The sequence below is a fragment of the Anabas testudineus genome, chromosome 17, assembly GCF_900324465.2.
Source record: "Anabas testudineus chromosome 17, fAnaTes1.2, whole genome shotgun sequence".
NCBI classification, from domain to species: domain Eukaryota; kingdom Metazoa; phylum Chordata; class Actinopteri; order Anabantiformes; family Anabantidae; genus Anabas; species Anabas testudineus.
In genome coordinates, this window is record NC_046626.1 from 18,120,739 (window position 1) to 18,147,823 (window position 27,085).

Sequence of the window (27,085 nt, forward strand, 5' to 3'; positions counted from 1 at the left end):
CCAACACCCACGCTACTTTGGCCCTATGAACTACCAACAACCTTCCTAAGCACTCACCAAGTAGCAGCACATTGAACTCAGCGCTAACCAACCACCTACAATAAACTGACCTACTCAGGGAAAAAAAAAAGCAATTATTCCCCAGACTCCCCCTGAAATGTTTACAGGCAATAGAAAACAGAAAACACCTAGTAACGGCAGCCCCCATTCACCAAAAACAACCCTCAACCTTCAGCCATTTCAAAATAAAGCAATGTTTACGTGGTAACAGTTCACGCTTTCAGTGTGAGGTTGGTTCATTTGGGTTGAGCCGAGGAAAACATTCATCCAATGTATGACATGGAACAATACTCTTTTTGCAAAATACTTGATAAAATGACCCATCCCATTCGGAGAGGGAAAAATACACAGGAGAGGATCCAGAGTCACAGTTAAGACAACTTTTTTTTTCCCCCCACAGTCCTCCCCAAGTTGAAGAGCTCTTTGGGGCGAGTTCCATCATTTTGGGACGATAATTATTTGACGTTTTTTTTTTAATGTTCTGCAGATGCAAGCCAAATATTCCAGTCATGTTCTCAATTGACCTCGTAGATTACATTTTTGTTGGAGTTTGGCTTGAAAAGGTCTGTGGACTGACCCAAACTGAGAGCAGTGGGTATCAAATGGTGGCTTCCTCTTAGGATCGTCCACTCTAATAACGTCGGAGAGCAACAATGGGCTTCTATTTGTTCAATTACACATTTTTATTGGGATTTTTTTTGGGATTCAGTGTAGTCTCCTGTGAGGGTGGAAAAAGAGTGGTTATTAGAGAAAGCAGAGCACGCTGACCTCCTGTAGTCAAGTGCATTTTGCAATGTGGCTGAAATAAATATCACATAATAATACAGTAATTTTCAATATGATATACTATAATAAAATAGCAAATGGATCCAAAATCTGATTAATCTAATGTTTGGTGATACGTCTGTTGTACTGTTAAGCATAATATCATGGAAGATGTATGTCTACCTCAGTTAACAAGACATTAGCTTTCTGCATGTTTTCATTCATGCATACAGTGGATAAAGGTCAAAAAGTAAAATTTGGCAGAGTTTGTGAAGATAACACAATATCTCAGCATCATCACAACATGAAATAGCTGAAAGCTGACAAATATAATATTGCTCAGTGCTAGTCCACAATGATAAATATGCAGCACTGTTTTTGTATGAGTCACTATATTTAAAATCCATGTGTATGTATGTGCAGCACTCAACAGTACTTCTAATTACTATACATACCGAACAACAGGTTGCTGAAATGCTTTACTCAAATAGCATAAACTTGCTCCTTTTGTTTTCACTGTAGACTTTCCAGTCATAATGTTTAATGCTTCTTATTTCATTATCTAATGCAGACACATTAAACAACAAAGATACCCGTTTACACTGAATATACGAAAAAAATAAATAAATCAGGTTGGGGTTTGAGCCTAAAATGTATCTGTCACATATCAAAAACTGGTTTGAAAAAAATGTGGTTGGACTTGTGAGTAATGATAGAGCCTTGTATTCAGGCAAAATTCCTGTAAGTGTTCTTGCGTTCAGACATTTGACATCTGAGAACCTTTCTTTTGGTTTCTTAGTCTAAGCATGTGAAAAAGGAGCATTTGGTATAGACAGGAAAACATGTCTTAACACGATTTCAGTATTAATGAGTCTCCTGTGTTTGTAATGGAAAAGGTGAGCACTCCTGGCAATAACCTACTCCACTGACGATTTAGTAGACTGTGGTTTGTTATGTCAGAGACCTTTCTCACTAACACTGCTGACGTTCTTTGGCATCATCTTACCAGTAGCATTGCTGCAACCAGTGTGAATCTTAACTGCATGTCCTGCTTGTTCATTATGTCTCACATACACACCTGAGTGGGGTTGGTCACTGTGACCTGTGAGTCAGTTGAAGGGATGTTCAGGGCAGCAGGGCTTCACCTTGGACCAGGAATCAATGCAGCTACAAGAGGAAAGAACAGATAAAGTGGTGGGGACACCAAAGTATTACATCTTCATTTTAATCTGTTACAGTGAGCTATAGGAGACAATGATGCTATTTATTACATTTTATATGTCAAACTATTGATCAACTAATTGAAAACATGTTTAGCAGGACATCAGTCATAGTAATCCTAATAGTTGCATAGCTAAGTGTGTAGATGGTGTGTGATTATTCAACCCTGAAATTCATTTTCTTCTAAAATTCCAAACTTTTCCCAAATCTCAGTTGCTCCACTGTGTGGATCAATTACACAGCTCAAAACAGCCACACCTACAAAACTGTGGTACAAAACTGAAAGTCTGCTTGACCAACATGAAATGTAGACATGTGTATTACTGCTTTCAAGCTTTCTCTCTGCTGGTCATCCATCTGTGTGGCTTTTAAAGTAAATATGCCCTTACACTTACTTGTTTGTACATATAAGGACAAAAACAGCTAGCTACCTAATCTTTGTTGATTTCAAGTCTCTGCATGTTCAGTACAGTAAATTACAGTTAACAAAAGCAGCTTGGAGGTTAGGAAAAACCAAAGAGTGCTTTAAAATTAGAATGACTCGCACATGTTTTGTAGTAAATACGCTGAAACCTGCATAAACACAGGTAGCACTTAAACAATTTCATTGTCACTTCAAGTACAAACCTCCATAACAGGTCAGTAGATCTATGACTACCTCAAATATAATTGTAATGATGATACAGTTGTTTCCATGCTTGTGAAAGCTCTTTTGGAAAATATTCACATCTTTTCTTTTGCTACATACAGTGAACAACCTTTGACATATACACACACACACACACACCATTTTATCACATGTTGACACTAACTTTTAATCACAATGTCTTAGTCAAGACTCAGAGAACTTCCTTATTTTAAAAACCTCAACCCAGTTGCCACACATTTATCTGGAAATAAACAAATACATTTCCCCACTCAGTTTTTGCACTAATTTCCATTTTTACTGTCCTCTTAACAGTTTTATCTGCCAGTATTTTATTGTAAAGCAAATACATCAGCTGAACTTTGTTACCTCTTATGGTAGACGCAGAGGCAAGCCAGCCTAGCGATAGTCTCTCCCTGTACCAGATCCTCCAAACAGATGGAGCACTCTCCACTGTCTTTACTGAGCACATCCGCTGTAAACACAAACACAGGGCAACCGTAAGCTTTTCCAGCCTTTTTAAAAACACGTATTTCAGTGACACAACACTTACTGTTGTAAGGCAGGGGAGGAGACGTGAGGCAGCTCAACAGGTGATCCTCAATCCGACCCCCAGGGAAAGGCTTCGAGCAGAAAGGACAGCGGATATCTGCACAGAGCAGAGATTAACGAGTTGTGCAACAGTGAGATATAAATGATAGATGATGTTCACATCACATTGAGCACAAGCGTCATCTAGATTACCCACAGTAAACCCAACACCAGCCTGAAACACAATCAGCCAGTGTAAAGGCTGATGAATGATGATGAATGTTACATCAGGTGTTACTGACACAACATAATTTGAAGCTTGATTTGAGTGTATTCACAGTGACTCCCGCCTGAGCCATCCGCAGATGGGCACAGACAGGCTGAAACAGTGCCTTGCTGCCCTACATTCTCCTCCATCTAGGAGCTGCTGCCAACAGTGAGCAGGCATGTGGAGTTGTGACCCATTTCCCTACACTTGCTAGAGGGCTCGCCTGGGAAACCCACCACACGGTTGTGTTTTGGCTCCAAATGTCACGTCTCTGTCTTTTTTTTTTTTTTATCCAACGCGGGCCGAGTATGCATTTTCACTTTCTCTTTTATTCACACTTTAACTTTAATCGTGCTTAACGTTTTCAACTTTCACATTGCAGGATTTAGCTCTTACAGCCGCTGTCAACAGACCTTGAGACATGAAAGCTCTTGTATGTCACCACTTCCAGTTTTACGCCATAACTCTGCTGCATACAATAGGGTCTCTGATGATGATAGTCAGCATGCAAGCACGGGAAAAGAGATCATCTGTTCAGGAATGTAAATTCCTCAAATAATCCATTTTAATTACAGACTGGATAGTTCAAGCGTTGCAGTGAGAGATATTCTGATGCAAAATACATAGTGTGGGAAAAGACTGTAGTTATTTAAGTCTGACGGTAATTCTTTATATTTAAAAGGTCACTATAGAGAAAACTTGCATTAGTTTTATGGCTTTATTATCCTATGAAGGAACTGTTAACCTGACCTCTTCCTTCTACTTGACCACCATGTCTATAGCACTACTATTTATTCTGCATGAGTCACCCAGTCGTGTCTTCTGCTAAATAACAGCTGTTTTATGAAAATATACCACATTTCGTAACATTTTCATGATATTGCGTAATTTCAACAGGCTCCAACATATCCACGATTCGCATGTAACTTGTTGAAGATGACGTTCCTGTAAATGAGTCGTCTCCTGAAAACCAAGCAGATCCAAACACTGACTCCGAAATGCGTTTAAATGTTGTATGTGCACCACTAATTATGACAAATGCATGTATGGAGGATGTTGCTGCACTGTGCATTAATGTTAACGTACTGGCATGGCGGTTGTTGACACGGTAGAGGCCGATCCAAGCTTCTGACACCGGCCGCTGGTGTGTGCCTCGGACCCGGGCGGATCTTGCGCCAACGCTGCGGGCGGAAGAGTGTCGATTCCCGGGCAGCCGCTCGGAAAAAGTGCGGTGGGGCGTGCGGCCTGTCTCCTCTCCGGGCTGGTGTTCGGCGTCTACGGGGGCAGTCGGGCTTATATTCCCGTCTTCCTCTGGTTTGCCCTCGCTGCTGTTGTCGTCCGCAGGCGACGCTTGGCTAATACTGGAGGGGATGCTGTGGCGGTCGGCGGGGCTGCCGTCGGCGCTCGCCCCGTGCTGCCCCGGGTCCGAATCGCTGCCCTCCTCCGATCGGCTCCGGTTGGGCTCCGTGTCCTCGAAGCTCCCCGAGAAGTCGACCATGAGACTAGTGGGCCTGGTGCAACGAGGCCGCCGGTAGGACTCCCGCTTTGTGCCATCTTTTCCGAAAGCAGAGGGAACCGGGTCTTCCTGTAGGCGGCTCGCTCTCGTCCCCATCTCTAGCAGGAGCTAATTCAGCTGGCTAGCCGAGCAGCTGCTTCCTCAACGCGAACCACCGGAGAACAAGGGGACCGGTTCACCTCGAAACGACCCTTAAACCGGCAAATATTCGGCTGGGAACTTTGAATAATAGCAACTGCCTGGCAACCGGGCTCTGGGAGGTCGGTCCTGGTAGTCTGAGGCTCAGGTTCTGCTGTCGGTCCACATTTTCCTTTCTGTTCTGAACCCGTTCTCGCTGCTGCAGCGGAAATGGAACATTTCGCTTCCTCTTTTGAGCCGCACGCCGTCAGTTACGGTAGCGTCACGGCTCCTTCATACTAGAATAACTGTGACATAAATCATCACAATATATTATTAAATGTATTAAAAAGTTGAGTTATGGTTGTACATCATAATCAGACAGACGTTTGATGCATAGCTGAAAAAAAAAACAACACAAAATAAATGAGCAAAACCGGTTAAAAAACAAAAGTTAATCCTACAAATAAACACAGTCTATGTCAATAAGCAAAAATAAAGAAAAAACGACGGACTTATCCTTTAATATCCGATTATTTGTAGGCACCCTTTTGTGGCATATTACGGTAAAAAGTACACCAGCTACTGACCAATCAGAACTCTGCATTCTGACAAGCTGCTCTATGAGGAAATACAGTAAATCAGCAGACACGCTTCAAACGACTCTAAAAACAGATGGTGACACTGCAGGATATTAAAAAGTCACATTACACACCAGAGGACACTTATGGAGTTTAACCTGCGTTTTGTGGTGAGTTTTCTGTCTTAAATCTGGATGAGTCGTAGCTAACCACCACTCTTATGGACACTCTTGAATCATTGCAGATGAACTACTGGAAAACATCCTCATATGATGTATGATCTTATTTCATCTTAGCTAGGACAGTTAAATCCAGTGGATGCAATATAGTAATTTGATAACATGAAGAAAGGACAACAAAAAAAAAGTGTTAACTTTCATCCTTAGTTCATCTTCCATTTAAATTTTTAGACCCACAACTAGTTGAATGTATAACAACTAGCTGAATACACCTATTCTAATTTCCCAGTGCTCAACTGACATCCTTGAGATGTTCTTTTTTCATGGTAAAAAGTCCAGATTTATTATTATATTTGATTTACAGCATCCTATCCTAATGTTTGTGAAGCTGGCATCAGATTACATGTTGTAAAATGACAACATCAATGATAATTAAAGCAGCTGAATAATTAGTGTTTATTTAACATTTGACTAAAGCTTCATATTTAATTTAAAAGCAAGTTTTGATTCTTTTGCAGTGTTTTTGAATTTCCCTTTTATTGGATTTTCTCATGTTTTAATTCACTTTTCATCTCCAGTGCATAATGCTCCTTCTTTGTATACTGAAACTCTGTTGACTGTTTGGCTGTGTCCTGACTGCTCGTAGACTTTGTTCCTTTTTATGAATGTCTTGAATTGCCCAACACTCCTACCTACGGTAATACAATGCTTGTTCAAATAGTTGAAAGAAAGCTGTTGAAGTGTTTATCTCAATAGCTGATGCTGCCATAGATTGTGAAAGTGTTTGATTGAGGAGAGGCTCAAACTTGTTTGACCTTTCATGTGTTTCTCTACAGAGGTGAGGGCGCTGGCATTGCAGCAGGTGGACATGGCACAGGAAGAGCAGCAGGCCACACGTGGGAGACGTTTGTCTTCTCTGAATCTGGAGAATAAACTTTTAGCTCAGAGCTCCACATTGATGACCCAGCCACGTTCTCCACTTGTAACACTTGCAGCACAGCCTCCCTCCTGCTCCTCTCTCCAGCCCTCCAGCCTGTCTTCTACCTCATCCTCCCTTCTCTCTAGCTCTTCCTTATCATCTTCTCTCACCTCTCCCCTCCTTACCACCCAGAACAAGCTTCTAACTAGTGATTCCCCTCATCTCCCCTTTTCCTTGACCTCGTCTTTCTCTAACGACTCACTGACCTCCACATATCAAACCAGCAGGGCTCTGCATAGTGGTGGAGCACAGAGGAGGGACAATGGAGGAGACAAAGACAGAGAGGAAATGTCTGAAGTGATGCAGTTCTGTCCTGACAATACAACTGTGGTACATTAATTGTGCTTCATCTGTCTTACATTTTTTGATAGTCTGTCTTGTTTTATCCAGCTTTTATTTTTTTTAAAGGTATTTTACAGACTCCTTATTATTATTATTATTATTATTTTAAAGCATGTTCTTCTGCATCGGCAGGAGCATCTAGAAAAAGAGGATGGTTTGACTCATAAGGAGAAGGAGGCAGACGATGGTCGATTGACTCTGGAGTTGCCTGTTGTGGAAACAGTGTTGACCAAACAAGAGCTAGAAAAAAACGTGGTCTTTAGACAGGAGGAGTTTGCTGAGTTTGATGGAAGAATTGAAAAGACTGAAGAGGCACTGAATGATAAAAAGGTCGGAGCAGCACTGATCTGTATCACAGCTAACTAATTATATTCCCATGTTTCAGTTAAATTGACTATAACTCATTTGAGTTATTAACAAATACTTCTTTGTGTTCCTGTCTGTCCTTCAGTATCTCCTGCTGAACGACGTGTGTTGCTCCCTGGTCAATAAGAACACAGCTCCAGGACAGAAGGACTGGGACTCAGGTGATAGTGTTTGGACCAGGATCATAAACCTGTCAAAGGACATTTCTGTCTCTGACCCTCAGTTTATTCTCAAGGTGTGTGTGCCTGTCTGAATGAGGATGGTATGTGTATCTTAAGGTAGTTTTATTTTTATCCCAAACTGTAACATTACAAGTGAGTATATTTGTGCGCAGCTCATGGTATTTGGATATGTTGAACTAAGTTTCATGACTATAAAACATTTTATTTTGACTTGCACAGCAACGTGCCATTTTCCTACTTAGTCACAATATAAGTTTCTCCTAAAACCACAGACGTTGTATTTGCATCTTTTTTTTTGTCTGTGCCTTTTATGTTCAGTTCAAACATTCTGAAAATCAATTTAAGCTGTTACAGTAAATAAAATAAGCATTTTAGTATGGTCGATAGAGCGTGTTTGTTCTTTCTTCCCATCCAGGTGGCTGTTTACACTCGACAAAAGTTGAACTATAATATCACAGCAAACTTCCTTCTGGCTCTGGCTGCTAGTCAGCCCACCACCAAGCCTCATGTCCGCAGATACTTCTGTGCTGCTGTACAGCTGCCCTCTGACTGGCTGGAAGTTGTCAGAATCTACTGTACAGTAAGTATCAGTGAGCAGCTGCTGTTTAGTGGAATCTCAACGTGTTCGTTCTGTCTAAACAGTCTCATTGTCTGTTTCCAGTGCTTCAGCCGCTCCCTGCCAACGTGCCTGAAGAAGGCAATGGCTGACAAGTTCAAACAGTTCAGCGAGTATCAACTGGCCAAATACAACACACGCAAACACCGCTGCAAACACCGTGGTAACAGACACAAAGGCGAGGTACAGAAGCTTTGTCATTTCCCAAAGTGTCCAGTTATTGATGATTTGAAGATGGTGCTTAGTATTTTTATTTTAATTGAGAAATTAAGCTCACACTGGTCTGCACCGCGCTGCGTGTGCTTTCTGGAAATGAAAAACAATGACATCTAAACCAAGTCATACTAATATTACACACTAGTTATGAACCAAGATGAAACTGGGTGTCAGTGTTACTAATCAGTCTCTCTTTCGTTTTTTTGTATTAACTGAAACCCACACACTAACCGCCCTGGCTTAAAAATCGATTTTAACTTTTTCTGGTTTCGCTTTTAGAATATATGTAGATACTCACTATTATAACATACTCACATCTGTGTGTGAAGTGATGACTCGATCCTTCAGTCTAACTACATTATTTTTGCTTTCTAGAAACCAACTGATGAACAGCTGAAACTGTGGGCAAACTTGGTCAGAACAGATGTATCTGTTCTGAAAAACTTTGTAAGTCAATTTACTTTCCTGTTAATTAAAATAGATTTAATCGTAAGGTAGTTGTATTTAATTTTGTGTTTACCCAGATGGTGAAGTAGCTAATTTAGTTCACGTCTGACCAAACTGTGTTTGCAGTTGTTTGTCTGATGTAGTTTGTGGGACAAAATTTTAATGTTAACTAGAATTTAAATTTCTTTCACTTTATTGGTGGAGATATTGTAACTCGGGTTTTACACGCACATAAGGAACAATGGTTTTTGTATGTTTGCAGATGAAGTTACAAGGCAGCAAAGAGACGGTGGATAAAAAACAGAGTGATTTTAGTATGAAGACGATGATTAAGAGACTCCACATCAGGGAACCAGCAGAACATGTTATGGCCATTCTGGGAAAAAAGTAAGATACATAAATATATATATATGCAAAGAACATATATCTCCTATCAACTATAAAAACATTTACTAAGTGAAAATGAGTGTTGCTTCACTGCTTGTGACATAAAAGACCTCCAGCTTTTCTGGTGCTTACAGGGGATTGTTGTGTCCTAAAATACCTGATTTCATGGCAACTTCTCAAGAATAAATATAATTGCTATGCGTGTTTCAATCTTTTTAGCTGTTCTGTACAATTTAAGATTTTTCCAGTTCACAGAATTTGCTTTAATTGTTATAAAATCCTGAAAAAATACTTTTCAGATTTGCAGAGGGTTTATTAGTTCATCATTTTTAGTATCACTAGTAATACTTGTACAACACCTTTTTACTGTTCATTAAAAGCTCTATTACTCCCCTTTATTCACATTTTCACGAGACACGTATGTGAACCATGCTCTTAGTAACAGCACTGATTTTTGTGCCAGTCAGTTTTTTCAGTCCCCTCAGAACTGCTTGCTTAAGGTACGGCACGCTCAATCCAATTTGGCCTGCACCCATTTTGAAATGCAGACTATTTGTCTTTATCACAGGTATCCTGCCGACCTGAAGACGTTCACCCGCAGTGGAATGAAGGGTGAATGGGACAGAGAGAGAGCCGGGCAGAGAATGAAGCTGAAAGAACCACAGACCTGGGAACACCTAATCAGCCTGGAGGGCAACACGGCTGCCACCTGGGAGAAGCTCATAGGTCTGTTTGCTGTTCACAAAATATCATATTTTTCCTTTGATTTTTCAATAAAAATCTGACGGAGGCCTATTTTTTCCAATATTTGTCTATGTTGTATTTCACAATCTCCTCAAATTTGTTTAAAAACTGCACCTACACACTACACTCCCACAAATAATTAAACACTCGAGTCCATGATCTCACATACTGACCATTATTGTGTTTATTGCACAGACAACAAGTCTCTTCCATTCATGGCCATGCTGAGGAACCTGAGGAACATGATCACTAAAGGTATCAGTGAGGCTCATCACAAGAAGATCCTCAGCAGACTGACCAGTAAGGTAAGATTTATTTTTCATTCAATTAGGAAGCTATTATCCTAATTGCTGATATACAATGTTCTGAGCCATTTAAAAAATCAATATGGTCTTTGTACAGTCTGGTTTTGATGTGATTACAGAAAGAAGTTATTCAGAGTCGACAGTTTCCCTTCAGATTCCTTGTAGCATACAAAGTTATCATGGAGCTTCATACCTTGGGTAAGAAACAAGTAGAGTATGATGCAAAGTGTTAAGGAACTAAAAGTAAAGTGATGTTTTAAAAGTCAAAGGAATGATTAGTTTGTATTTATTAGTTAATTAGTTAATGATACCAAACCATAACGTCAGTCAAATTTCTCATCCATAGATCATTGAGGAAACTAGAATTACTGCATGCAACTGCATTGCTGCTGTGTGCTTCCACTAACCAGTGACATTGTACTTTACATGTTTACATGAATGTAACTTCAAGTCCAAAAGGGATCTCAGAGCAAGAAAAACCCAGATTTGAATCCACAGATTGGCCGGGTGCCTCTCTGTGTGAAGTTTGAATGGTGTCCCTGTATTTGCCTGAGTCCTCTCCAGGTACTCTGGCTTCCTCCGACCATCCAAAGACATGTATGTTAGCTTAATTGGTGACTCTTAGTTGCCCATAGCTGTGAATGGTTGGTCTGTGTAGGTCAGCCCTGTGATAGACTGACAACCTGTCTGGGTTGTACCCAGCCTCTCACCCAATCCATTTAAACTATCACAGTACATTACCTCCTCCTTACTGTACCTCTATGTCCTTTAGCCTCTGCATCACAGCAGACACTACCCACTGTTAAAGAAATCCTGAAGGACATCCTGAAGAGGACTCCCAAGAGCAGTCGATTTGATAATGTGGACTGGGAGACGACTCGGAGGAGGAGGATAAGGGCGTCAATGGGAGTGCCTTTTATCTATCGAATGTATCGGGTTAGGAAAGCCCAGCTCCAAAAGGCCATGTAAGAATCATATATTTAAATAGTGGATGTTTGTTTCTGGCTTTTTTCACCTGACTAGCTTCATCAGGGTTTCTGCAGACTGTTTAATTCATTTTCTATTCACATAATCTGGCTGACATACCAGTGTCCATGAATAAACCAGTGATTAATTTGTACTTATTTTAGTGCTATTTTCTCTCTGCATCTTTTTGATGACTCCTGTAGTGACTTTAGGATTTTATTTTAAGATTTGTTTACCTTAGATTTTTGCCATAGACCACAATACATGAAATCATTATGCGGTCGGACAGTGCATTTTCTATCTATATATTCCATCATTAATCTGAAATAGTTTCACTATCGTTTGCTCCCATGTTTTTCAAACCGAAAATACTACAAAACAAAGTGTCATCTGCATTCATTAAAATACAGTATACTTAGTCATATAATGTACCTTTTTCTGTGTCTGTACTACCAGTCAGCGGCAGTACACTGTTGAACTTTTGGACCAGTACCGTGAAGCTCTGGAGGCGGCGGTTCAGATCTCCTGTCGTTACAATGTGCCCCCACTCCCTGGACGAACTGTTCTCATGTTCTACGCTCCAATGAAGACCTGTACCATGAAACTGGATTTTTGCCTCCCACCAGACCCTGAGGAAAATAAGAAGGATGAGGATGGAAAAAAGCAGATAAGAAGGAGAAAGAAAAAGGAGGAGAAAAAAGACAAGCTCAGTCCTTCAGTAAGAGCGCGTTCAGCAGGAACACGACGAAGGCTGACATATAAACTATTTATTAGTCAGTTCCAGAAACTAAGTTAATCTTTCTCCCCATTTCTGATTCTTCTCAGATGACGGAAGTGGCCGTTCTGCTCTCTCTGATGATTGCCAGTGGTGCTGAGGATTGTCAGATCTATGTAAATCACTGGCATAACGTTGAAGAAGTCAAGCTGACCTCTGATGTTCTTTTGGAAAATGTCAGAAGTGTCATGAAACATATACAGGTCAGTTTGTCTCTGTAATATTAATCAGTTTTATGTAACAGAAAGCGGGTTTTGTTCTCACTTTATATATCTGAATGCTTCTCTTTAACAGACCTATTCAAAGAAGTGGGATTTCAGAGATGACACCTATTCATTCTCCAGAATACTCACCAGGAAAAACAAGGTTAGTGGCTTTGTAGCTGAAAACTTACACATGTTTTCGGTAAATACATATGAGAACCATTGCTGTAGGTCACTGTGCAAATTGCTTCTTTGTAATCATGCTCACATACGCTTGAATCTCAGGTGGACAACATCATCGTGATGACAGATCTCTTGATTTTCCGCAACATTCAGCGGGACATTGACAACTACGTGAAGGAATTTAACAAGAAAGCCTTTGTGCTAAAATTTGATTTCTCCAACTAGTAATGCACTTTTTTTTTTTTGGCTAAAACATTTTGTTATATTTTGGTTGCTATGATGAAAATTTACTGTAGAGTAGACAAATAAAAACCAAATTAATTTTTGATGTGCTCTGTTTGTTGACTCGTTTAAGCAATGATGATAACCCAGCAGACAGCAACTGTGTGAGGCTGACGAACTTCAGTGAACAAATCTTGAGGTAAATGTTGTGATTGATGATGATTTTCATCCAAGAACTGACTTAAATAATTTGTAATGTAAGAAATGTTAACCTCAAACTATTATTAGTTAATAATAGATACAAATTAGTTACCATTCTTTATCTCAAATATGTGGGACTGGATAACTCATCTTAATCTTGCTAAGAAAGTGGTTTTACATATATTTCTCTAAAATCATAACTATATCTTTAATTACGTGGTTAGACTTGTGGCAGAACGGGGATCTACTAGGATGCTGGACCATGTCGAAAATTTGGACAAAGTATATAAAATTCCACCACTGGACAGAGCTAAAGATCCTCAGCCAACAGACACTGTTGTCCCAACACCAACCAGCCCAAAATTAAGGTAATTTTCATGTAAAACATCTGAAAACATGTCTTTAAATCATTTAAGATTCTTTCTAACATTAAATTTTTATAATAAACAGCTAAAGTGAAACATAGGTTTGTGAACTTCCTCTATTTCTGCAAAAATGTGATCTAAATGTAATGAGATTGTCACAGTTTACTTTACCAATTAATTTGAAGGGTAAATTAGGCTTATTTTCGATTCATTCAAGCAAGAAGAAGAAGAAATGGGTTTGATGACACGATCCAAGACAAGGTGTGGAGCTGGTGGAAATTACCAAGTACATTTGCTGCTAAGGGAGGATGAGTTCTATACATTAAATTTATTATTTAAGGTTCTTTCTGATTCATCAGGACTGAATCAGTTTGTTGTCTGACATCAAATCAAACAGACAGTGATATAAATGCTCTGGGACTGTCATCATTCACATGAAAAAGAAAAACAGAAAAGTCACAGAAAAAAGTGAATTGTGTTCAAGCAGGATCATCCTATCATATTTTATGGCCTAAACAATCTGACAGCATGAATTCAAAGTCTGATTATAATTGATTTCTGTCTAACACAGAAATCCATCTTACTTTTTCTCACTAACACACCTCTGTCATCAGGTGGCGAGGTGTTAGAGTGTTCATCTCCTCCACCTTCAGAGACATGCACGCCGAGCGAGACGTGTTGGTACGGAGCATCTTCCCAGAGCTCAGTCGCCGTGCTGCAGCACACTGCCTCTTTCTGCAGGAGGTGGAGCTGCGTTGGGGTGTGACAGAGGAGGAGTCGGGTCGAGCCACTGAGCTGTGTCTGTCAGAGGTGTGTCGCAGCCAGATGATGGTAGGAATCCTGGGGGAGAGGTACGGCGTGGTGCCCCCCAAACCTGCCCTTCCTGACCTGCCACAATACAGCTGGGTAAGAGGTGGTATTATTAAATATAATTATACTTTAAACATCTTAAATTTCACTTGCTGGTTGAAAATGTGTGAAAAAAGAACAATAATTATCCTGAGCAAGTAGCAGGAAAAGAAAGAAATCATGATTTTGTTCTTTATGTTCAGCTGGCGTCAGCTCCACCTTGTCTGTCGATCACAGAGATGGAGATCCGTCAGTTTCAGGCTCTTTACCCCGACACAGCTCATCAACAAATGTTCTGCTACTTCAGAGATCCAAACATCACCAAGTATGATGATGATGCTACGTTTGCACATCAAAAATATTTAGTGAAGTCACACTAATTAATTAATTTTATTTGTTTTTATTTTTTAACTGTTCAGATCAGTTCCAGTGGCTTGGAGATCAGACTTTGTTCCTGAATCAAAGGAAGCTGAGGCAAAAATGTCCTCTCTGAAAAATAGGATCCGAGACAGTGGTGTCAAGGTCACTGACAAGTGAGTCAGTTCTAATAGTAGTGAAGCTGATTTCTGGAAACATACTAAACATTCAAATACTTCATCACACTATCACATCACTTTAAGTGTTTACCTGAGTCTTCATGTCTTTGTCCCAGTTACCCATGTGAGTGGGGAGGTGTTCTGGATGGGAAACCTTATCTGAAGAACCTGGAGGACTTTGGCAAAGCTGTGCTGGAAGATCTTTGGACGGCTGTTGAGGAGCAGTTTGTGGAAGTTGGTTACTCTGATGACTGAATTAATTTAATTTCCAAATTCCTTAATTAAACAAACTAACTGAGCTTTTGCAGAATGACTGTAAAACCTAACTTCCTCTTCCTCTTAGTGTATTTTTACAGTTGTTTAAAATAATCCTGGGCTGTAGCTGGATTACAGTCACCTCATTATTCTTCGTCTGGCAGGAGGATGAGGAGGCTGCATTAGATGTAACAGAGCAGGAGGTTCACCAGGGGGCGCTGCAGAGACAGTTCTTTGGCAGAGCGAAGCTGCTGTCTGGAGCTGTGGAGATGGTGGAGCAGGTCCAGACCAAAGGAGGGATGATGGTGGTGGAGGGAGGACCTGGAGAGGGCAAAACTGTCTTCATGGTAAATTATCATCATAAAAGACAAAACGCCTGTTGAGGACCAAACTGTATCTGTTTAGCAGATGTGACTGTCCACACAGGCTGCTCTGGCAGACGCCCTCAGGTCTGGAGTCAAGTCTAAGAGAAACCTGGTCTGTGATGTCATCTCATACTCTACAGCTGCCGGCCAATCAGCACGCTCTGTGGAGAACCTTCTTCGCTGCCTCATTCAGTGGTTTAGGAAGATGAAAGATACTGAGAAGGAACCTCTTCCCCACACTTACAAGTGATTAGATTATGAACTGTCCTTCATATAGATTTATTGGTTCAACATGTTGTCTGTGCACTAACAACATATAATTTTCTTATCTCAGAGATTTAGTGTCTGAATTTCACTCCACGTTGAGTGACATGAAGAAGAACAAACCTCTGGTGCTGTTGGTTGATGGAGTGGATGTTGTCCACAATGGTCGAGGTCAAGTCAGCTCCGACTGGATACCACAGCAGCTTCCACAGGTTGGTTAAATGCATATACTTTCATTATCCTGTGAGCAAGTGCTGATATTTAAAGGTCAACAATTACAGATTTATTCATAGATATATGTTAGCTTATCCATCAGCTCATCTAAATGTTTAAATACTGTTTTCTTTGTTCATGACTGGATTTGCTTTTTCTTTTCAGGGTGTGTGTTTGGTGTTGAGCATCACAACTAAAGCAGCTCTGTTACAAACTCTGGCCAAGAAAAGAGGTGTTGTCCTGTTCACCCTGGGACAACTTACCATGATGGACAGGAAGGAGATAGTTCAAAGAGGACTGGACACCTTCGGGAAGAAATTAAGTGACTCTGCCTTCAACAACCAGGTTCTTCTTGGTTCTTTATCACTGTGAACATCAGGGTTCCTTCTGGTTTTTGTACAGTTTCTATCACACTTCACTGTGTTTGTTCAGCTCCAGACACTGATAATGAAGAATGGAGCAGTGAGTCCTCTCTACCTGCACCTGGCCTGTGAAGACCTGAGGAACTTTGCCTCATTTGACAAGGTCAGATGTCACTTTTTTGCTATTGATGATTCTGCAAATACAGTTTGCATCAAGTTGTCTATTTGTCCTTGCACAAAGGCAAGTGATAGGTCCTCTCATAACAAGAAAAACATCACATATCACAAATGTAGAGTACATGGCCATTGAGACAATTACTAATCAGAAATGTTTTTTGTATATTTTCCTTGTGCTGCTTTATTTATTAATGGAATTTCATTTTATTTCGTGGATATTCAAGTCATATTAGCTTTCTGTCCACTGGTATCTATTATGTCTGTATGACTCTTTACAAAATATTTTTTGAATATGAAGCCATTTCTCAGAACATTAGACCTTAACAACCCCCTTTTTTTTGTGTGTGTTTCAGTTGAGCAAGATAATCCAGGACCTGCCTCAGTCCCTGAACCAGTTGGTGCAGTACAGACTGGACAGACTCTGCTCGCAGTGCAGAGACATGCCGGGACTCCACTGGGCTCTGGCAGCACTTACTGTCAGCAACTCTGGTAAGATTTGATTAAATTAGGAGGTAGTATGTAATGTTGTACAGAAGAGCTCCAGCATTGTTTAGTGTTTTAGCATCATTGATAAGCTTGGCTTGATGGCTGCCTCCTTTTGTCCCCTTGATTCTCAGGCCTCAGAGAGAGAGACTTGTACTCTGTACTGAACACATGCAACGACCTGTCTTCAAGGGATGGACAGGTGTCATGGAAGGAAGTGCTGCAATTGTCCAGGAAGCCCAAAAAACGGGTTCCCATGGCAACTTTCACTCGGGTAGTGCAGAGTTTACAAGGTAGAATGTGTGAGATGAAGTTATACTCCAGTACTATACTGGTGTAAGGAATCTGTCCTTATAATTTATTTCAACCTAACACAGTGTTTAAATTGTATCTATCAATTAACACTAAACTCGAATCAACAGTCTTTGATTCAAAATTCAACTTTTATATCAAGTACTGATACAAAATATTAACTTATACAGAAATATATAGAAACCTGCAGATTAATGAGAAGGTTGTAGTGTCAGTCTGCCAACATAACACTTTTAGCAGTTAAAACTTATTCTGGATTTCCTTTCCTGCAGTCTGGTTGGTCATCCTCATTGCCACAACACTGATGACCTTCTGGCTCTAACAAATTCCAGAAGTGAAGCGAGCCTTTGAGGACTACTCCTCCCTAAAGACAGTGACAGAACCAGAGCCCACTCTTCAATTCTTCAGGTAAAGTAAACAAGTCTATCACTAATGCAAAGTTTGAGTGTAGCTGTGAACCAGGGTGATACCTAAAGTCTCATCTACATTATAAACATCAGCACCTCCATGCATCTCATTAACACATCACTTTATATTCCATGTTCCCACAGCTCATCTCTGGGCACTGGCTAACCCCCAGGGAACAGATACCTTCCTTCACTGTGAGGTTAACTCTGTTATGCACCTGCCCTCCAGCCTGGTTAGTAACTTATTACTATTATTATTGTTAGTGAGTTGACACCAGTTGTATCATCAACCTGAAAGAGGAAAAAACGATGCATTTTCATTCATTTTCAATGATGCGACATTTGTGGGGGTAAAATTTAAAGATTCAACTGATTTAAACTTATTTTTCTTACTTACACTATTCAGAAATTAGTTTTTTCCATTTAGGCAAATTAGCTTGTACTTATAAATGTAACTGATGATTTATAATATAAATGTGAAATCTTTTCTGCATTTTCCTAAGGTTGAATGTGGCCAACTGGAGGCGCTTCGTTCTTTGCTGTCTAATTATTATTTCCTGTTTGCTAACGTGCGCCACGGCCTCCTGCACCACCTCTTGGAGATCTACAGCTTGTATGGTGAGTATGCACAGTGATGGCACTCTAATCAATGTGTTATCATCTTTTGTCTGCTTTTGATGTAATTTCCCTGTAATTCTGTTAACTTTTGTGAAGCAGTATGAATTTGAATCTCATGCAGGACAAGCTGACTCAGCAAAATCTCCTAGAAATAACAGTGTAATGAGAAAGTTCTAATGTTTATATTTTACACTTTGCTGCAGATAAAAAACAAAAGTCTACAACTCCAAGTAGGTGCTTTGAAATATTTACCCACAAATCCTCATCAATAAGTTTCATTCTTCTGTTCTACAAGTTTCTATTCTATTCTCTTATAGTTCACTCCCAGGACAGTCTGGAGGACTGTCGTAGCTTCCTGCAGCGTCATGCTCCCCTACTCTCCTCGTGGCCTAATCTTTTCATTCAGCAGGCCCTCAATGAGCTCCCAGAGACCTCTGCTCACACCTGGGCACAAAGTCTGGTTGGAAAAGGAGGGGTCCAGGTAGTTGAGTGGCAAAACAATGGCAGTCAGATTGTTCAAGACAACAGGTGAATGGGTCATCTTCATGGTGGATAAAATCAGTGTTACTGAATAGATTTCCCTTGAAGCAATCAGTTTTATGTTTGCTGTTTATGTAGGTATTGATACATGGCTGTTGTGTTTCACCGCAGTGAACTGGTGTCGACTTTCTCCTCTGAACCGACCTGTTTGGTTGTGAGCTCTAATGGAGAGCTGATGGTGGTTGGTACTGGACGGGGAATGCTGCATTTCATCAACACACAGACGGAACAGGTGTGAAAACACTTTAACTCTAGGATTTAGGGTTTCGTGCTGACATGGAGTATTTAATTATAATAATATATATAATTATATATACGTCACACACTCGACTATTTTGTTGGACAGTGATTAGCTTTGATTAGAGCACGCATTTGCCGTGGCATCATTTCGAGAAGCTTCTGCAATGTCACAGACAGACAGTCGTCCAGAGTTGCAATAATTTTATAACAGAAATGTGCTTTAGTGTTGTTCATGATGCAAAACCTATTAAATAAAAGCTGCAATCGTGAACATTAGTATCTCATCCATCTTAAACCCCAAAGTCTTCAGTGTACAGCAAACAAGATAGGGGACTATATACTTAATAACCACATTGTTTGTAGTACATGTAAACACGAGATGAAAACTGTCACTGTGTCATGTTTGTCTGAGAAAACAAACATGCAGATGTTGCACTTTATCAAAAGAATCTTCGATTTTCTCTGGTCATGAACAGGAGATAAAGTCTCTGGTGAGCAGTTGTGACGGCATCTCAAGCTGTGTGTTTCTGAAGGACGGACGTCTTGCTACCACCTCCTTTGATGGACGCATAGAGATCTGGGACATTGGGAACGGCTGCAGGTGAAGCGAGTGTTTGAAGGAGAATGTAGTATAATTGTATTTCAGTGTTTTATTTATTTTGTAGCAGATTTATCTGTTTAGGCTGTTGTCAAAATATTGACTTGTGTTTCATCTCTTTGTAGGACTGCTCTTATTGAAGGTCACACTAATATGATAACAGGAAGTGACGTCACTGCAGACCAGAAGCACTTTGCAACTGTTTCCCTTGATTTCACGCTGAAAGTTAGTTTTATACAAATGACATTTACCATATTGTTTTCAGTTGTTTTAAGCCGTTTCATTGTTTGAGGCCATTTGTTTATTTTCTGGTGTTTGTTAGATTTGTTCACACTTACCAAGTCTGAGTTTTAACTATATTCAACCCAGAAAGTCTAGAAAACTACTATGTTGTAGTAAATTAGTATCCAAATATCTTGAATAGAATTTCTGACCATTACATTATTTAATTATATATATATATATATATTATATTATATTAACTATAATGAGATTCTACTGTCAGAAAGTTTTATCCACCCTTAATTATACTGACTGTATGTTCTTCATCTCTCCAGGTGTGGTCCTCTAAAAAAGGAAATGAGGTGGCAGCCTTATCCACTTCAAGGCCAATGAACTGTGTGAACTTTGACCCTGAAGGTCACCTGCTGGCTGCTGGCTGCTGGGATGGAAATGTGATCGTGTGGAACTGGCTCCAGAATAAAACTCAAAAAGTGAGTTACAGTGTTACTTGCACAGGGAGTTCAAGCCAGTTTGATGTTTATTTTTTTCATTGTTCATTGTTCATTTTGTTTTATTTATTAGACTAAAACATATTTGTTACATCAAGGAGGCTGTGGGAACATAATCACATCCTCTTTAATACAACATCTGTTTCTCTTCTGTCTGTTCCCTCAGTCTCTGTCTGGTCACCGGCGCTCCGTACGCAGTCTCTGCTTCTCTTCCTCCTCCTCCATGCTCTGCTCTGGCTCTGTGTCTGGAGAGATCAGGGTGTGGTCAGTCCCCACCTCTACCTGTGTGGGATGTTTTCAGGCTCACTGTGGAGCCACAGAGGTCCTCACCTTCCTGGATGATGGAGCCATGCTCCTCAGTGCTGGCGCTGATCACATGGTGAGACATCGCTGCCTTCATACAATTTCTTTGATTAAAACATTGCAGTCCTTTTCCAGTGCACATTTCTTTGAAGGAGTAGTTTTTTAAATAACTCTACTTTTTAATGTCTGTGCCTGGGTGTCTTTATTTTCCTGTTAACAGCTCCATCTCTGGTCAGGGCGACTTGGACGTACAGTCGCTACGTTAAAAAGTGATGATGTAAGCTCTTTATTTATCTTTATCTTGGTAAATGTACTCTAAAAACTAGGTAAATCTCAAGGCAATTGCAAAAACTGAAGAGATGATCTTGTCACCAGCCTTTCAATTCATTACGTTCAGTCCCAGGTTAATATATTTTTAAAGGGTATTCCCCCAAAATGAATGTTCACATTTTTTAATCTAAGTGTTTGTTCTTGTTTCTTAGTGTGAGCATAATCTATCTACAAAGAAGCTGAAGTCTGTAAACCTTAAACCTGCTGCACTTTGTGTGGCTGTGAATGGCGACCATGCTGCTGTGGGATACCATGATAATGGCATTAAAGTCTTCAGCGTTGGCGCAGGTGTGTATATGTTTCTGCAAAAATCACACTTGACATTGAACATGCAGGAGGCTGTTAAAAGTTTAACTAAAGCAAAGGCACCAAAACATCACCAGGAACTAAAGTAAGAGTAAGAAGGGCAGCCATGATGGAGCTGTCACATGTTGACCTCTGTATAATATAAGACTGTGACTGATTGTTTTTATTGTAATCTTAGGTGAGAAGCTCTGGGAGTCCAGCGACCTTAATGTGTCCATACTGTGTCTGCTGTGGGTCATTTTGGACTCAGAGCAGACTGAACCTGGACTGCTGGTGTCTGGAGGAAGTGACAAACATCTGAGGGTCTGGAAGAAACAAGGAGAGGAGGGAATGATGGATGGCTTCTTAAAAATGTTGGGAATGTTTGGTGTTCAACAAGGAACCATCCTGGCACTGGCACAAAACTCCACGTACCTGGCTACAGCTTCAGGTACATGCTGCGTTTTTAAGGCAAAGGGTGCACCTTATTTCTGTTTTCAGATTTGTAATGTTTTAAACTACTGTATCACTTTTCATTCAGATGACTTCACTATTGTTTTGTGGCTGTTGAGCGATTTGGGCCTTGACACCTCAGCTGAGCCACATGTGACACTGAGAGGCCACAGTGGAGGAGTCACCTGTCTGGCCTTCAGCCCTGATGGTGGGCAGCTCCTGTCAGGTGGAAAAGATCAGGTAGGATAACATGTGTGTCTTAGGAAAAACTAGACTATTATTATATCTATTTCTCAGAATGAACCTCGACATAATGTAATATTTATTATTTCCTAACCTCCACAGTCACGTTTTGGAACATGTGTCCCATGAAGCAGAATCTTACCGAGCATAACACAAGACTTCTGTTTTCGAGCTGGCTGTGTTGTCATCATAAGAACATGTTGTGATGATAAGAACATGTTTTGATCATACGAATATGCTTGTTTCAGGCCCTGATGGTGTGGGATGTGAGCTCGTCTCCTGCTGTTCTTTCTAAATCACTCCCTCACTCTCACAGAGACTGGATCACTGGCTGTGTTTGGACTCCAGACTGTGTTGTGAGTTTTTATTTAATTTTAATTTAAAGGTGTCTTAAAGTAATTTAAACTTACAGGTTTGACTCTAAATACTGGAGGTATTACATCCAGAAACGTCCTCAGCCTCACTTTTCTGTTCCAGATTAGCTCTTCAAACGATGGCAGACTTTGTGTATGGGACCTGCAGGCAGGACAGCGTCTTAGGGAGATCTCCTGGAGGAGTCCTCTTACATCAGTCTGCTGCCTGGTGAGAAAATAACATCATCATGGAGTTAATTGTTTCATTGGTGGAGTTAATTAACTCCTTAGACTGTTTAGTTTAATGTAGAAATGCAATCATGTCGGTCCCAGCTGGCACCATAACATTTTTGGTTTGTCCATCTAATTCTCCTGAATGCTAGTGAGGTCTGGTTGGTGTAGATATACAACTGTGATGCAGTATTTTTTTTGTGGGACTAGTGAAGTCTGGATTGTTGTTTCTGTTGTGCAGGGACAATACGTGATGACTGGCTGTGCAGAGGGAGCACTACATGTGTGGAACTGGGAAACCACCATGGAAATCTGCCACATCACCGCCCACAAGCAGAGGATACACCACTGCTCTGTTCTCCCAGACGCAGGTAAACAAAACCAGTGTACACATTTGAAATAATGTACAATATTATGGGTCAATACGCTTTATTTTACGCTTATTTTTAATTTTGCACCTTTTTTTGTTATTATTTTAAGAGATGAACAAAGAAAAAAACCCAGAGGACGTCACTGTTTTCACTGCATCTGAGGATGGAACAGTGCTGCTTTGGAAACCACTACAGGTCTGATCCTTATTGTTTAAAATGTCCTATTATTACATTGTTTTCTCTTTATTTGTGCTCTTTTAGACTCAGAGCTCCTGTTATTATCTGCATGACAAACATATTTCTCTGTTTTTGTTTCCTTCCTCACGACCTGTATATTGCAGTTGGAGCACCTCAGCACCTTCTGGGGTCACAGCGGTGCAATTCGTGGAGTTGTTTGCAAGCAAGGTGTCCCAGAATTCCTCACTGTTTCTGAAGACTGCTCCTTGCGATGCTGGAGTTGGACGACAGGTTTTCCTAATTACAACTATAATTTGTAGAAAGCATGAAGGGCTATCTCATGTTATCTTGCACTTTTTTATTTATTTATTTTGCACAGTTGGTCGAGTGACAGTAGCTCTTTGTGTTGATGTGATGGGCATGACTGTGAACATGATTATAATAACATTAACTGTGATTTTTCACTGTCCTTTCCCTACAGAGAGTCCTCCGAGCAGAGGAGGCTCCGTCACTGCTCTGTGCTTCTATGAAAACCATGATTTGCTTCTTATTGGTTATGAATATGGTTTACTGGAACTGTGGCGGAACAGCAGAGTGATTGGCCGCAAGCAGGTGAAGAAGTGCAAACAAAACGCAAAATAATTCATACTGAACAAGTGTAATCACACCGTGTGTCTGTTTGTGTCAGGCTACAGGCAGCACCATCACAGCTCTCTGCACCATGCCCAACAACCAGTTTGCTGTCAGCTACATGCAAATGTGTGTTGATGTGTGGAAGCTGGTGTGGAATCAACAACACGACAGAGCAAGGTAAACAGCAACAAATCAGTCACACAGGTACCCTGCAGAATCTGTTACCTTCTATTTATTTATCTTCTTTTACCCTGAAAATAAATGGAATACATTTTTTAAAAGTTGATACAGACTAAAGACGGGTCCAGAACTATACTGTGTGCTGAATAACCACTGTAGGTGGGTTGTCTATGCATATTTTTGAGAAAAAAAATAATGAAACACAAATATAAACCTGTATGATTATGATTAGCTATGTTTAGCTTTAGCTTTATGCTTATGTAACTTATTGAAAGTGTTTTGAAACTGTAAACTGTCCTGAAACTGGGAGTTTATCAAGCTGTGATAGGTTTGATTTGGACACTAACCAGTGCTGTTTTATTCTGTGTTTCAGGCTGGTGAAGATAACCACGTACACAATGAAAAAACAAGTGGCCCACCTCGCCTACTGCTCTGTGTTGATCGGCGTTGCCAATTTTGGAGCAATATTTGACATCAAAAACCATGAAGAAGAATCAGTCTTTGAGTAAGATCAGTAAAATCTTCAGAAATCTATCAGGGTTGTTTTAATTAATAAATGTCCTTGTTGATGACGCTCGCTTTTTCCTGAGGTGACTTTGGTTTGAACAGCCTTTTAAAAGTGTTTAAATCAGATGTTACATTAGTATAAAATCCTCTAGTCAGCCTAATGATAGGCTTACTCTGAGTATTTCCTTGTATTTTTACAGGTGGGACGATCATGTCCGAGTGCTGGGGTTGGTCCGTAACGACAAGAAAAGCTTGTGGTTGGTGGGCGAGTATGAACAAGTTTGCATCGGCTTTATTGTGAGTTTTACTCAGCCTTCAACTCAGTTCTCAAACTGTTCTGTATCTTAAAACTCACATCAGAAGATATAGAAGCACGCAGCATACAGTACTTTCAGTCATTAGCTATTATAATCATGAAACTGGAATTCAATTATAGTTTTTGTGACGTAAGGAAAATTCAATGAACAAGTTTCTGTTTACTGCACTTTCCAGGCACCTTTTTGTCTATCTAAGAAATGTCAACATCTCAAATGTATGAAATTGAACATCAGGTAACAGAATTTGTTATTGCGTGCTAATTGATCCGTCTTTTCCTTCTGTTTTCAGTTTGCCATGGGCCCCAAAAATAGCATAGAGTCGTCTTTCAGCTCAGTCGCCCTCAAGAGTGACGAGGCAATGAAAAAATGCCGGATAACAGCTGCAACTCTAGACAAAGGTACAAACTGATTCAGTTCGTGCTCTTTTCTGGAAGTGTCATCTTAGAGGAATACCTGCGATATATTTATACTAAAGACTGTAAAATTCAGTATTTTATTTATTTATTTTGTGATTGTGTTGAATGTTCTTTCAGAGCTTGTCATGTTTGGAGACATGACGGGCAACATGTGGTTCAATCAGCCAACAGAACTTTCATCCTGGAGCAGAAGCCCTGTAAGAAATCCTTGATTCAAACAGTACACACAAGATGAGTGTATATTATTACTCTTCAGACAAAAACACAGCATCACATGGAACAAAAAAACTTCACTGCAGTTGATACTCAATGTGCAATATGTCTAAAAATCATGTTTGTGACTGATTAAGTCCAAGTAAACATACACATTAGTGAACAAGTGAAACAATTAGAATTTCCCAGAAGCTAAAGTGACATCATGAAATTGCTTGTTTTGTCAACACCAACAGTTCAAATTCTAACTGTACTGTACAAGCAGTTAATCTGAGGCAGGGCTGTACTTTGTAGTATTCCTAAAGACACTGATGATGTTTTACCCTCAGGCACACAGTGATATGATCAGTGTGCTGAAACTCACTGACAGCACCATCATCTCAGCCTCCCACGATAGGACAGTGAAGCTGTGGGACAGAAACACCAAGAAACAGGTACATTACAGTCCTAAAACATCAGTGTGGTGTCAGAGAGGCACTGCTTATAAAGAAGACAAGTCAAATCTTGGCGTGGAAAATGTATCTGAGCATGTGGCTTCACAAACTAACGTGATCAGTAAACTGTAAACAGAACAGCTTCAATTCAGGGATGTTTGTTGGCTTCCTTGCATGAACTACTTACTTCTAATTGTTTGGCACCGCAGAAATTATTATACTATTAAATGTAAAATGTATGTATAATTTCATAAGCTCTTCCCTCATATAGAAGCCAGTGGAGTGCAGAAAAATCATGACCTCTACTTTAAAAACAGTTTCAACTATAGTTGGTATTAATCTGTCTTTAATTATCTGTTAATCAACTTTCTGCAACTCTTTTCTACAGGTGGGCATGTTTGTATGTGGAGGTCCTGTTCGGGTTTTGGAGGTAAACCCCCAAAACCCCAAAGAGCTGGTTTGTGGTGACGGACGGGGAAAACTCTACTTTCTCTCCTGGAAGAAATAATCTTAGATTTTTTACAAAACAGATCTAACCAAAGAGGGTATGAGGAATGTTTTGCTTCAAAGATAGTGACTGTGCAATAAATGGAAAAATAAGGTGAAATGTTTACATCACGTACAGGGTAAGCATCTGGCTTATTAACGGTGTTGATGCTCTCCTTAATATCATGTTTACATGGGCCTTCATTTGGATGAAGAGAAACCTGTTAATGTGCCAAGCAAAAGTAAAAATGACACACACTACACACAAAGAATGATCAGTGCTTTAATAATTTAATAAGCTGTAATGAGAATCATAGCGAAAAACCAGGTTATGAAGCATTTGAAGTGGGAAAATCTGTTTAAAAACCACAATGAGCTTCACATTGACAATAAAAGATGTGCCCTTGACTCTGTTCTGATTTGATGTTTTTGGAGGACTAAATGAGAAAAAGGCTACAAACCTTATATGATGTTGATGTTTAATGCATTTGTCAGTGATAGATTGCTGATAGTATTTAGCTGTGCATTCTGGTGTGTTGCCTTTTCCTAACAACAAATACCCGAGGGGCGGGGCGACATTTGTGCAGAGCAACAAAGCAGGGACAGGGTGGAGCTTAGGTGGAAGTGGAGGGTTTTGATGTCGAGTCTCATCTTAGCATAAGTTTAATAACGGAACTTTAAAAAGTGTCAGTCTAAAAGTAACAAATAGAAGCTTGGGTTAAGCTAAATGGCCAATTTGCGTATTATCCTGGGATTCTGGCGTCACCACATAAACTTGCAGCTCAATAGCGTGTAAACCGTAACCTGGGGGTGTGCAGAT

General features: G+C 40.1%; 2 protein-coding genes across 2 annotated transcripts; one reads left to right on the plus strand and one right to left on the minus strand.

Annotated features, from left to right (window-relative positions):
* Window positions 1-760: 760 nt before the first annotated feature.
* zgc:66427 (mRING-CH-C4HC2H_ZNRF domain-containing protein) lies at window positions 761-5,336 on the minus strand. The gene is made up of 5 exons (XM_026374100.2): window positions 4,578-5,336; window positions 3,246-3,341; window positions 3,062-3,167; window positions 1,904-1,992; window positions 761-778 (listed from the first exon to the last, which is right to left on the minus strand). The coding sequence occupies exons 1-4, from the start codon at window positions 5,101-5,103 to the stop codon at window positions 1,935-1,937; spliced, it is 786 nt and encodes a 261-aa protein (XP_026229885.1). The 5' UTR covers window positions 5,104-5,336; the 3' UTR covers window positions 761-778; window positions 1,904-1,934.
* Window position 5,337: 1 nt separating this feature from the next.
* Window positions 5,338-26,673, plus strand: tep1 (telomerase-associated protein 1). The gene is given in 56 exon segments (XM_026374102.1): window positions 5,338-5,401; window positions 6,721-7,193; window positions 7,338-7,535; window positions 7,657-7,806; window positions 8,169-8,333; window positions 8,415-8,552; window positions 8,961-9,032; window positions 9,295-9,419; window positions 9,988-10,145; window positions 10,359-10,468; window positions 10,588-10,666; window positions 11,241-11,433; window positions 11,891-12,152; window positions 12,260-12,412; window positions 12,504-12,575; window positions 12,698-12,819; window positions 12,951-13,016; window positions 13,243-13,386; window positions 13,998-14,289; window positions 14,436-14,557; window positions 14,652-14,765; window positions 14,885-15,002; window positions 15,188-15,370; window positions 15,450-15,634; window positions 15,723-15,864; window positions 16,031-16,210; window positions 16,298-16,390; window positions 16,758-16,893; window positions 17,022-17,187; window positions 17,472-17,620; window positions 17,751-17,839; window positions 18,110-18,224; window positions 18,428-18,454; window positions 18,542-18,752; window positions 18,876-18,996; window positions 19,481-19,605; window positions 19,728-19,827; window positions 20,160-20,315; window positions 20,500-20,712; window positions 20,857-20,913; window positions 21,119-21,254; window positions 21,451-21,702; window positions 21,793-21,944; window positions 22,196-22,303; window positions 22,425-22,529; window positions 22,773-22,902; window positions 23,012-23,097; window positions 23,244-23,370; window positions 23,561-23,691; window positions 23,768-23,889; window positions 24,266-24,397; window positions 24,600-24,696; window positions 25,006-25,114; window positions 25,250-25,329; window positions 25,675-25,779; window positions 26,168-26,673. Coding segments are annotated over 56 exon segments (7,812 nt in total). The 5' UTR covers window positions 5,338-5,355; the 3' UTR covers window positions 26,288-26,673.
* Window positions 26,674-27,085: the final 412 nt, after the last annotated feature.